At 41.5% G+C, this 12,575-nt stretch overlaps 1 protein-coding gene across 5 annotated transcripts; it reads right to left on the bottom strand.

Annotated features, from left to right (window-relative positions):
* Window positions 1–5,033: 5,033 nt before the first annotated feature.
* LOC109683411 (procathepsin L-like) lies at window positions 5,034–10,450 on the bottom strand. Of its 5 annotated transcripts, none has more exons than XM_020159223.2 (7): window positions 10,319–10,450; window positions 9,897–10,019; window positions 9,657–9,803; window positions 9,244–9,468; window positions 8,628–8,790; window positions 5,592–5,709; window positions 5,034–5,133 (listed from the first exon to the last, which is right to left on the bottom strand). In XM_020159223.2, exons 1-7 carry the CDS (start codon window positions 10,442–10,444, stop codon window positions 5,034–5,036), a joined length of 1,002 nt encoding a protein of 333 aa, XP_020014812.2. In that variant the 5' UTR covers window positions 10,445–10,450. The 5 variants fall into 5 exon arrangements, with proteins under 5 accessions (XP_020014812.2, XP_073908776.1, XP_073908777.1 ...); XM_074052675.1 differs by having other exon boundaries at window positions 9,657–9,739; window positions 9,932–10,019; window positions 10,319–10,444; XM_074052676.1 differs by lacking the exon at window positions 9,897–10,019 and having other exon boundaries at window positions 10,319–10,444.
* Window positions 10,451–12,575: the final 2,125 nt, after the last annotated feature.

Here is a 12,575-nt window from a genome sequence, read left to right as displayed (position 1 = left end):
ACATTGGGTGCATATAGGTTGATAATTATTATTTCCTTTGGTCTATTTCCCCTTTTATTATTATGGAATGCCCTTCTTTATCTTGTTTGATCAATGTAGGTTTGAAGTCTACTTTGTCAGAGATAAGTATTGCTACTCCTGCCTGTTTTCAGGGGCCAGTGGCTTAGTAAATCTTCCAGCCTTTCATCCTAAGCCTAACTTATTTCTGTCGGTGAGATGGGTCTCCTGTAAGCAACAAATTGTTGGATCTTCCTTTTTAATCCATTTCGTCAAGCAGTGCCTTTTGATGGGTGAATTAAGTCCGTTAACATTAAGCGTTAGTACTGATAGGTATGTGGTGATTCTTGTCATTTAGTTGTCTTAGTTGTTTGAAGGTTTGGTTGTGTGTACCTAACTTGATGTTACTCTCTACTGTCTTGCTTTTTCTTTTCCTGTGGTTTGGTGCTGCCTGTCTTTTCATGGGTATGTTGGGTCTCACTTTCTGTGTGCAGAAGCCTTTGAAGAATATTTTGTAGTGGTGGCTTTGTGGTCACATATTGTTTTAGTTTCTGCTTATCATGGAAGACTTTTATTGCTCCATCTATTTTGAATGATAGTTTTGCTAGGTAGAGTATCCTGGGGTTGAAGTGATTTTCATTCAGTGCCCGAAATATCTCACCCAAGCTCTTCTTGCTTTTAATGTTTCTGTTGAGAAGTCTGCTGTGATTTTGATGGGTTTACCTTTGCATGTTATTTGTTTTTTCTCTCTTACAGCCTTCAGTATTCTTTCTTGGGTCTCTGTATTTGTTGTTTTAATGATAATATGCTGTGGGATAACACAGTTTCTTAATCCATTCATAGTTGTGGGGCATCATGGCTGTACCCAAAAGCTTGGCTATTGTGAATGGTGCTGCAATAAACACGGTTGTGCAAGCAGCTCTGTTGGATCCTGGTACACATTCCTTTGGGTGTTCTGTTTTTAGTTTTTAGAGCTACCTCCATACTGCTTTCCATAGCAGTTGCACTATTTTATCTTCCTACCAACATTGGGTCAGTGTTCCTTTTCCCCCCCATCCTCACCAGCATTTGTTGTGTATGTGTGTGTGTTACTGATGACAGCCATTCTGACTGGCATGAGGTGGGATTTTTATGGCCAATGATTTTAAGCACTTCTTCATGTTTCTTTGCCATTTGTAGTTCTTCTTTTGAGAACTGTCTGTTTAGCTCATGTGTCCATTTACTCACTGGGTTGTTGGGCTTGGGGAGGTTAAATTTTTGTACTCCCTGTATATTCTAGTTATTAATCCCTTGTCAGCTGTATGGATGGCAGAGATTTTCTCCCATCCTGTGGGTTGTCACTTCAGTCTGTTTCCTTTGCTGTGCAGAAGCTTTCAGCTTCATGCAGTCCCGTTTGTCAATCCTTTCTCTTCATTTCTGGGCTACTAGAGTTATTGCCTAGGTCTATTTGGTCCCTATTCTTTCTTGGAATAATTTCCGTTTCAGATCTTACAGTAAGGTTTTTGACCCACTTTTCATTGACATAGTTCAAGGTGAGAGACTGGGATCTAGTGTCAGTCTTCTGAAGGTGAATATCCAGTTTTCCTAGCACCATTTGGTGAAGAGGCTGTCTTTTGTCCAATGCCTATTTTGGACTCCTTTGTTGAAGATGAAATGGCTGTAACTGCATGCGTTTGTGTCTTGGTCTTTATTCTGTTCCATTGATCTCTGTGTCTGTTTTTTTGCCAGTCCATGTTGTTTTTGCCACTCTGGTTCTGTACTATAGTTTGAAGTTAGGTATTGATACCTCCAATGTTTCTCTTTTTGCTCAGGATTACTTTGGCTATTTGAGGTCTTTTGTGCTTCCATATTAACTTAAGGGCTGACCTTTCTATTCTGGTGAAGAATGACATTGGAATTTTGATAAGGATTGTATTTGATATATAGATTGTTTTTGGTAGTACAGCCATTTTCACAATATTAATTCTGCCGATCCAAGAGCATGGGCTGTCCTCCCATTCTTCTAATATCTTCAGTGATTTATTTCTTTAGTGTTTTTGAATTTTCATTGTATAAGTTTTTATTTCCTTGGTTAAATTTACTCCTAGGTATTTGAATTTTTGAAGCTATTGTGAATGGTATTGTTTTCCTGATTTTTTTCTCAGACTGTTCATTGTGAATAGAAATACAACTAATTTTTGTGTATTGATTTTGTATCCCGACACTTTGCTGAGTGTGTTTATGACATCTCAGAGTTTTTTTGGTAGAGTTTTTAGGGTCTTTTAGGTATAAAATCATGTTACCTGAAATAGGGATAATTTAACTTCCTCCTTTTCTACTTGAATATCTTTTATTTCTTTCTCCTGTCTCATTGCTCTGGCTAGGAATTTCAGTACTATCTTGAATAACAGTGGAAAGTGTAGACACCTTTGCCTCAACTTTTCACTTTTATTTTGTCTGTCTTTGGTTGTGAGGTGTGTTTCTTGTAGGTAACAAATTGTTGGGTCTTGCTTTCTGATCCAGTCAATCTGTGTCTTTTGATTGGAGAGTTAAGTCCATTTACATTTAGTGTTATGATTGAGCGTATTTACTGATTCCTGTGTTTTTATTGTTCTTTTTCCCAAATTGAGTATTATGTTGATTGTTTCTTACTTTTGGCTTTGTTCATCTTCAGGTTTTGCTGATTTACTGAGTTGCTCTTTTCCTAGCTCTCATGGGTTCATCAATTTCTCTTTTGAGTTTTACTCTTTCCTGACCTCTTGTGTTTGTAATTGTTTTTCATCCTCTTCCATGTAAAATATTCCTTTGATTATCCTTTGTAATGCAGGCATGGTGGACATAAATTGCTTTAGCTTACGCTTGTTTTGGAAGGTCCTTATTGTTTCTCCATCAAGATGGAAGAATGATTTTGCTGGATAAAGTATTCTTTATCAACAGGCTGTTTGGGGATATTTGTGAGGAGCCAGCATGCAACAGTTTTTGTGGCACTGGGGATTGAATAAAGTGCCTCACACTTGCTAGGTAGGCACTCTTATCTCTTGAGCCACTCTGCCAGCTGGATAAAGTATTCTTGGTTAGCAATTACTCTCTCTCTCTGAGCTTAAATTATGTTGCTACATGCTATCCTGGATTTTAGTGTCTGTGCTGAGAAGTCTAAGGTGATTCTTATGTGTTTACCTTTGTATGTAAGGTGGCATTTTCCTCTTGCAGCTTCCAGTAGTCTTTCTTTGTTCTCAAGATTTGGCACTTTAATTGTGATATCATGTGAGTTGTTCTTTGCTGGTCATGTCTATTTGGATTTCAAAATACCTCCTGAACATTGGTGTCTACATTGTACATAGATTTGGGGAATTTTCTGCTATGATTTCATTGAATATGTACCTTATGCTTTTAGTTTGTATTTCAGCTTCTTTCTCCACTCTGTGAATTCTCAGATTTGGTCTTCTGATCATGTCCCAGAGTTCTTGTATGTTGTATTCACATCTGTTTATTTTTTACTTTGTGATTGCTTGTGTGCACTAACCCCCAGATCTTGTCCTCCATCTCTGATATTCTTTCTTCTATTTGGTCTTGTCTTCTGGTAATGCTATCTACTTTGGTTTGTATTTGGGTTCTTGAAGCTTCAATTTCTAATATTTCTTCTTGATAATTTTTCATAATTTCCATTTCTTTGCTGAATTTCTCTTCCATGTTGCTGTCTTTCTTGTCTAAGTCTTGGATTGATTTCTTAACTTTGTTTATCTGTTGATTTGAATCCTCTTTTAGATCACTGAACATTTTTAACAGTAGGCATCTGAATTTTCTCTCAGACATTTCAACCAATTCATTATCCTTGGTTCCAGAGGTTAGGTTGTTGTCATAGGAGTTTAGAGGTGAGATGTGGCCTTGGCTTTTCATCTTTTAATTTCTACACTGTGGTTTGTACATCTGTTGTCTGAGTTTCCTTTTACTTCCTCATGTAAGTAGATAAACTACTGCCATAGGCAGGAGTATTTGAATGAGTAAGGAATGATTGGACGCTGGGGCAGATGACATAAAATCTGCATAGAAAACACCTCTCTTATTCATGAGAATATATTCTAAGACCCATGCTGGATGCCTGACACTGCACATGCTTCTTTACTTTCTATATACTGTTTTTTCATATAGATATACATGCATATATACATATATATGGATGTTCATATGAATATATATGAACATATATAGGTGTGTGTGAATGATAAAATTTGACTTATAAATTAAGCCCAGTAGGGGATCAACCAGTTACTAATAATAAAATAGAACAATATGACAATAAAATTGCCAGTATAGCTATTCATGTACATTGAAACCATAATTAAAAAGATTATGAGAACAGAGCACACAATACTTCAATGTAGATCTGATTACCTAGATGGCTTGTGAAGGAAGATGGGCAGCTGGCACTCAGTGTCCATCTATGGACAGGGATGAGTCCTATCTCAGGGCAATGGAGCAGAGCAGCACAAGGTTTCATCTTACTATGTAGAATGGCACCCAGTTTAAAATTTGTACATTGAGGTGAATTAAAAATCTGAATTTCTGGAAATTGACATTTAGAATTTTCAGACCATGCTTGATGGTGTGTGAATAAAATTCTGGGAAGCAAAACTATAACAAGGGTGAAATAGTGAGTCAATAATCATGGAATACCATTGCCTGTTCAGTTATGTCTTCAGAGCTGAATTACATCTTTGACTACATAAAAAGTCAGTGCATTACAAAAAAGTAAAAAGGTTCACCACTACATTTAAAGTTAAATTTTATTTTTTAAAAGTATAATTTTATACAGTTTTCAAAAAATGAAAATTCGGCAGCCATTAGGTGACTCAGTAACAGAAAGCTGTTTACAGCAGTATTTACAGTAGTGGTAATATTTACTAGAGCAATCATTATCACTGAATTCACATCTCAACTCCTATCTTCAATGATTGAAGTGTTGGATCCCACACAGTAGATGCTGGTTGGGTTGATGGTGACGTCCCTTCTCTGCGCATGCTGTTCCCTCAAGACCTTCCTTGTTCCTGGCCAGCAGCTCACACAGTAGGGTAGACGGCAAATGAGGCGGTTCCACAGTGGTTGTTCTTATCTCTGGCTATCTTTACGTAGCCATCCATGCCCCACTGTTTACCCCAGCTGAAAGAAGAATAAGTTCTCCATTTAATAGAAAGAATGATGAGCATGGCTTTATTAACAGTAATGCCTGATTGAAACGCTGTGTCAAAGGCCCCAGAGGTGAGAGGAAGAATCAGAAAGAGGGAGTTGATATTATTCATTTATAAACTGCTGCCTCAAAAAACACACATAACTTTGACCCCTAAACACAAATCGTCATCATAAACAGGATTATGAAAATAAGAGAGAAAGGATAGGATGTCTTTCCAGCCACATCTCTGACAGAAGAAAGTTTTCAGAATTTAGAAGTGCAATTGTATAAATACAATATGAGTAGCCCCAGAAAGGGTGTGATAACTAATGTTATAATCACACACTAACAATTCTGTGTTCAATCTAAGTGTGATAAAGCTTCCTGGGTCCAGGAAACAACAATTCCATTTTGATTTTGCAATATACATATTTTTGACAGTTTCTACCTGTTCTTGATCAGCCAGTATTTTCTGTTTTTTGAGTCTTCTCCTTCAAAACCATAGCCAACAACCAAGACAGCATGGTCCAGGTCAGTGCTGCTACATTTGGGTTCATAATAAATGCCTAGAAAATAAAACCATAGTTATGGGGTGAGGCTCGAGAAGCCTGACAGTGCCCTGCTGTCACCAAGAAGGTTGGTATCTCTAAATCATGAAAATGACATTAACTCCAGATAAGACTTTGAGAGTATAAATGTTCTCAACACTAGGAATTTATGCTCTCCTGTAAAACAAGGAGAAATACAAATTGGCATAAATCATTCTTGTTACAAACATCCTTAGAAGCATAGGACAAGACCGTTTAAATCTTGGGATTATACATATGCGATGCCAGTCTAAGGAGACAGCACAGATCACAAAATTACTTGAATCATGAGGATCCTGTAAGATTTACTACAGAGAAAATATCCAAGATGGTGGAGGAGTAAATGTTATCTCCATCCATCTCCTCAATTGAGAAGAGCCTGGGTAACAAAGGGGAGACTATGTTCTGAAGAACATAAGAGAGGAAGAGGACTGAATCAGTGGGACAGGGTGTTTGAAAACACCGTGTAGGGTAGCAGAGTAAATTAGGAAAAATTTGTAGCTCCAACCACCGCTCCCCCAGGAGGAGGGAGAGCTGAGCCCGCCACCACAAGGTGAGCCAGGTGGCCTCCACAACAGAATAGTAGACACAACTGTGAGACAAAGCAGTTTGTGGGACACCTCCCACAAACTTTAAATCTCAATGTGGGGATTTGATGGGATAGTGACTTCCCTAATATAACAGGCAGAAAACTGAAAATAGGCTCCTGTCTCTCACCCTGTACAAAATAAGCTCCAAATGGATCAAAGAGCTTAATGTAAGACCTGAAACTTTGAACTAATACAAGAAAAGTGGAAAAAATCCTGGAAGATACAGGCATAGGTAATTATTTTCTGAGTAGGACTAATTGCCCAAGAATTAAGAGAAAGCATTGACAAATGGGACTCATCAGATTTTAAAGTTTCTGTACAAAAAAATAAAAAAAGTGGTTACCAGAATCAAGAGAAAATCCACCAAGTGGGAGAAAACCTTCACCAGTTATTCAACAGATAAGAATTAGTATACAAATATACAAAGAACTTAAAAACTAAACAGCAAAAGAAACAAATAGCCCAATTAATAAATGGGCAAATTAATTGAGCAGACTTCTCAAAAGAAGAAATACAACAGGCTAAGAAACACATGAAAAAAAATCAATACCCATAGTCCTGAAGGAAATGCAAATCAAAACTACACTAAGACTCCATCTTACCCCAGTCAAATTGGCAGCCATCAAGAAAACAAAAACAAAAGCTGGCAAGAATGTGGGGAGTAAAGGAACCCTCATGTACTATTGCTGGGAATGTAAACTAGTGCAGCCTCTGTGGAAATCAGTATGGAGACTCCTCCAAAAACTAAAGATAGACTTATCTTATGACCTCACCATACCACTGCTAGACATGTATCCAAAGGAGAGTGAATCAGTATACAAGAGAGATGCATGCACATCCATCTTTTCACTGAAGCATTCTTCACAATAGCTGAACTGTGGGAACTGCCACAGTGCCCAACAACTGATGAATGGATAAAGAAAATTATTATATATGTCAAAATATCATACCATATACAGATGTATAGATAAATGTGTGTTCACATGTTCTCACTCATTAGTGGAACCTAGGTCTAAAATGATGATGGTGGTGATGATGGTGGTGGTGGTGATGATGGTAGTGGTGGTGATGGCGATGGTGATGATGGTAGTGGTGGTGATGATGGTGATGGTGATGATGGTGATGGTGATGGTGGTGATGGTGATTATGGTGGTGGTGATGGTGATTATGGTGGTGGTGATGGTGATGATGGTGTTGGTGATGGTGATGGCAGTCATGGTTATGATGGTGATGGTGGTGATGGTGGTGATGATGGTGGTGGTGGTGATGATGATGGTGGTAATGGTGTGTGGTGGTGATGATGGTGGTTGTGGTGGTGATGGTGGTGATGGTAGTGGTGGTGGTGATGGTGATGGTGGTTGTGGTGGTGATGGTGGTGGTGATGGTGTGTGGTGGCGATGATGGTGATGATGGTGATGGTGGTGGTGGTGGTGATGGTGGTGGTGATGGTGTGTGGTGATGATGGTGTGTGGTGGTGATGATGGTGATGGTGGTAGTGGTGATGGTGGTGGTGATGGTGTGTGGTGGCGATGATGGTGATGATGGTGATGGTGGTGGTGGTGGTGATGGTGGTGGTGATGGTGTGTGGTGATGATGGTGTGTGGTGGTGATGATGGTGATGGTGGTAGTGGTGATGGTGGTGGTGACAGTGATGGTAGTCATGGTGGTGATGATGCTGGTGGTGATTATGGTGATGATGGTGATGATGATGGTGGCAGAATGTGAATGTGTGTGGGGGACTGTCTGGGAGGATCAGCAGGAGAGGGAAGGGGAAAGGAATGGATACTGAGGGGTAAAGAGGATCTATGTACAATTCAAATAAACATGAAAACAGCATAATGAAACTCACCAAAAACTGTTTGATGGGGGAAAGAAAAGAAAGAGGGAAAGGAAATATAATGGAGGGGGTGACCTTATTCAAAGTACTCTGTATGCATATATGGAATTATCACAATGAAATTCCCTTGTATTGTTAATGTATGATAATTCAAAAACAAATTAAAATTTAAGACAGAAATGCAATCTCAGGTAAAAATTTTTTAAAATCCAATAATTGGATAAATTTAAGTAAATTAAGCTATGCAATAAATGAAGTAGCTATTTTTTAAATTAGGAAGTACATTCATGAGGCTATAATAGAAGGAATGTCAAATGGAAATAACAACTAGAAATATTTCATAAATTGAATAAAAATTCCATGCACTGAATATTTACATTAAATTTAAAATACCAAAAACATCACTGAGAGGATAGGTCATCTGGTGTTCCATTTTTTCTACATGAATGCCTAGAAAGAAATATGCTTACCATCCTTATAGAAGCGGAAGGAAAGGTGACTTGCATCAATAGCAACAGAGATGGGCCCCACAGTCGCCACGGCTTTCATAAGGGCGTCCTCGCTCTTTGAGATTCGCACAAAACCTGTGTCATTAGCGGCAGAATTCTCAGGACGGTATCTGCAGGGTCCCTCCTTTTAAAGGTAAAGAGGAAAAGACTTGATTACTGCCACCCACCTCCTGGGAACATGGGCTCCACCACAGCACTCAGCACTTTACAGTTAAGGTTTCCAATCAATGGTGTTGTAACCCAGGAATTCAAATTCTACTGGAAGATTTGAAACTGAACATTGACTGACTAATCTTTAATGAGACCCTGAAGGTCTTCCTGCCCAGATTGTCACAGTGGAGAAATTTGTATCCTATGTGAAATGTTTGCACGGTCTCATGGTAGACACAGCAAGAATAGCTGTATGGAAACCATGTCATCAGAAGACTGTGCAGCGCCAGTTTCATGGCAACAGCACTGAAGGTTCGGGAGATGGTTCTACCATCTAACGTGGGAATTCTGAAGAATCTGCCTTGCCTCTGAGGGCGTCCCCTGTTCCAAAGCTGAGGGGAATGAGAATGAAAGGCAATCCATTTACCCTGGCCTCATAAGGATAGGATTCCTCGGTGTCCAGGCCTCTGTTGTCCTTGACGTACTGGAAGGCATCACCCATCCAGCCACCATGGCAGCCATGAGTGCCTTGAGCCTGAGAACAGTCCACTAGGTTCTGCTCACTCAGTGACACCAGTTTGCCAGTTTTCCGAAACATCTGTCCTTCTAGGGCCCCAGTTGCACTGAATGCCCAACAAGACCCACACCGACGCTGAAAAGGGAATGAAAGTCTGTCATCCACGAAACAAATAGCATGATTTTGACAGAATTCACACAGGTGAATAGTCTTTATAAACTAATAAACTGCACATAGCTCCACAGTTTGCCAAATAAGGACCTCAATTCCTTCTTGGCTTTCTGGGCAGTAGAAGAAGAGTTGAATTTGGTAGTTTTATATACCTGATTCTTTACAGGTGTCACATAGCCTTTCTTTCTCCAATCCACAGATTTGGGGACTTCATCAAACAGAAATTCCTGGAATACTTTCCCTGTCTTCTGCTCCTGGATTTGCAAGCCTTTCATGGATTCACTAAGCTCTGCACTGGTCTTCAAGGAAAAGAAATGAAATTATTGAAAAAAGAGGTCATTTTGTAAAGAACTGAGGAAAAGTACAAATTAAGCAATGCACATCACACTCACCAGGTCCCCAAAGGCGTTCATGGCCAAGGTGAAGCCATGTTTCCCCTGGCTGTGCTCCTTATTGTGCAACTCAATCATCTTCAAGTTCTCCTCCCATACTGCTCGCCTCTGTCCTTCTTCATTCTAAAAATAAGCACAAGCAATGAGCCCTCGTTCTGTTTAAAATCCAACCCCTGTTCACCAAGTGCACCTGCTGACACAGATGAAGAAAAACTTTGGCTGTGAAGGGCTTCATCCTTCTGGAAGCCATTCATTAAACTCAGAGACAAAAGGGTTGCTTGCTACACTGTGATCACATCAGGTGTCATTAGGTTACTGCCTTGGTAAGGCCTGGTTTCTGGAAGCTACTCCCTGGCTATAAAGTCTCAACAGCAAGGACCATTCTGCCTAAGCTCCAGCTGGACACTTTTGATGTGACCAACCATGTGGTAGCTTTTCCTATGCTTTGTCTTCCACTCGTGCCACTGTGAATCCAAAGTGCGATCCAGTGTTGGAGCAGCTGAGGTCACCCCCAAGCAAAGGACGGCCAGTAACACAGAAGGATTCATGTTTACAAAACCTAGAAAGGGAAAAGAAATCGGGGTCAGATTAGACTAAGGTTTCTAAAACTCCTTCTTGCTGAAACCAAGAAATTAAGTCATGGAATAAAAGTAATTAAGCTGAGGTGGGGCCACGTGGCTCACACCTGTATTCCCAGATACCCAGGGGGTGGAGATCAGGAGGATCACGGATCAAGGTTACCCTGGAAAAAAAACTACTTGGCTAGGAAGCATGAGGCGCTGATTTCATTCTCATATTATATTAGCTCTCCTTCCAAGAATTTCCCCCAAAGACTATGGAAACGATTAAAGATATGGTTAGGATTAAAACAACCAAGTAGACATATTTGGTAAAGCCAACAAAATGAAGAACAGCCTAGGAATCTAGGAATTGGAACAGTGATAATTTAGGTTATGAGAACAGTGTGAATGGACCCTGGGCTTCAGAAGCTTAACGCAACAATGAGGAAATTAAGACATGATTGGACCTGGTTTTGTACCAATGGTACTGAGGTCGACTAAGCAAAATCACTAATGAGGCATATGTCCCCAAGTAGAGGCAACAGAAACCCTGAGGGTGAGCAGGCACCTGACACATTCATCTTGGTTAATATAGAGCTAAGTCTTGGAACCTCCCAGTCTTGAATGAAACCCTTCTGGAATGACTCCCTAGAGAAACTGGGAAGGACAGCATTCACTAGTCCCTCTGTTTCACAGTGGGGACAGGGCCTCCAACATCTGCCTTCATTGTATCAACCAAGGAGTGGGTCATGTGGCTTAGCCCCTGGAAGCCAAGCCACCAGTGTCAGTATCTCAACACCAGGAAGCCATTCCAAGTGTTTCCTGCTCGAGTCTGGGCCTGGTCCACCATGCAGCATTCTTGATTGAGCCTGCCTAGGACATGCTAACCTTACCCTCTGCTCTGCCCAGGCCACCTGAGACCAGAAGATTCTACCTGGCTGTGATGGGCAAGAGGATGCCCAGGGAGAGATATATATGGCAGCCTGGTGAGCAGAAGGCCAGCTGACTTCTCCTTTCCAGCCAGACCAGCACCCATTTGCATTGACCTGAGCCCTGTGCAACCTGTGTCCCCAGAGTGGTCTCAGAGCCTCCTCAGGTTCCCCAACCACCCTCCTGCACCGCCCCACCTCAAGGCTGCAGAAAGCAGGAAGTTGTCCTCATTCCTGGGTTGCTCCTTGCATTCTCCATGCATCCCTGCAGGGATCACCGCCTCCAAACTCCATTCCCATGTCCCTTGGTCAAGCCAGAGGCGCTCACCTGGGGTGGCCACAGCTGCACAGGAGAACTCCACAGACTCCACTCTTCAGAGGTCCCTGGGGTCCAAGGAACTGACCTTGTTGCACCTGACTCGGGCTTTAAATTCCCAGTCCCTGACCTGGCTGGCTCCTCCCTTGCACATGTTCATACTGTGATTGGTTGGGACACCAGCTGGGTGGGACCTTCTGGCTGTGGGACTCCAGGCACAGGCTGAGAATAGGACCAACCCGTTTTAGGAAAGAGGTGGGCCACCTGTACAGTGCACTGGAAGGAGGTGAGCAGGAAGTCCCTGTCAGAGGAAGGAAGGGAGCCACCCTGGAGGGCTTGGATCTCAAAGAGTACCCTCACAGTCACCTGGCTGGTGACTCAGTTAAAAAGTTCACACTAACCCTGCTTTCCCCTTTGTCCTAGAGGTTCTGTTTGAAATCTGGCGCGCTGTGAGCCAGTGCATTCTAGTCTGTCAGCTCTTGTTTAATCTACAGCTGAGGTTGGGCAGGACAAGATAGAGACCCCCATGGCCTCACGGTCTCCCGGTTTCAGGGTGCAATGAGGCAGGTTTCGCAGGGATGTGCCATGGAAGGCAAGCCCCTAAACGGTGAGAGATGGATGGCAGGGATGGGAGGACGAGGTCCTGACCAGGGCAGGGTCTCCGGAGACTCAGTGGTGCTCTGTGGGGCACTGTTTTTGTCTCCACCTCTCAGGGACATCCTTCCTCCTTCAAGACTTCAGCAAAGCAGCAGAAATTGGTTATTTGCAGAAAAGTTTGCCTAATAAAAAGGAGAAGAGGCACAAGAACTTTGGGAAGTGCTTCCATTTTCCTCTTTCTCTTCTTTGTGTTATCTCCCTCTGTCTGCTCCTGAAG

This window comes from Castor canadensis, chromosome 13 (genome assembly GCF_047511655.1).
Source record: "Castor canadensis chromosome 13, mCasCan1.hap1v2, whole genome shotgun sequence".
In the NCBI taxonomy this organism is placed as follows: domain Eukaryota; kingdom Metazoa; phylum Chordata; class Mammalia; order Rodentia; family Castoridae; genus Castor; species Castor canadensis.
This window is presented reverse-complemented; position numbering and strand designations above follow the sequence as displayed.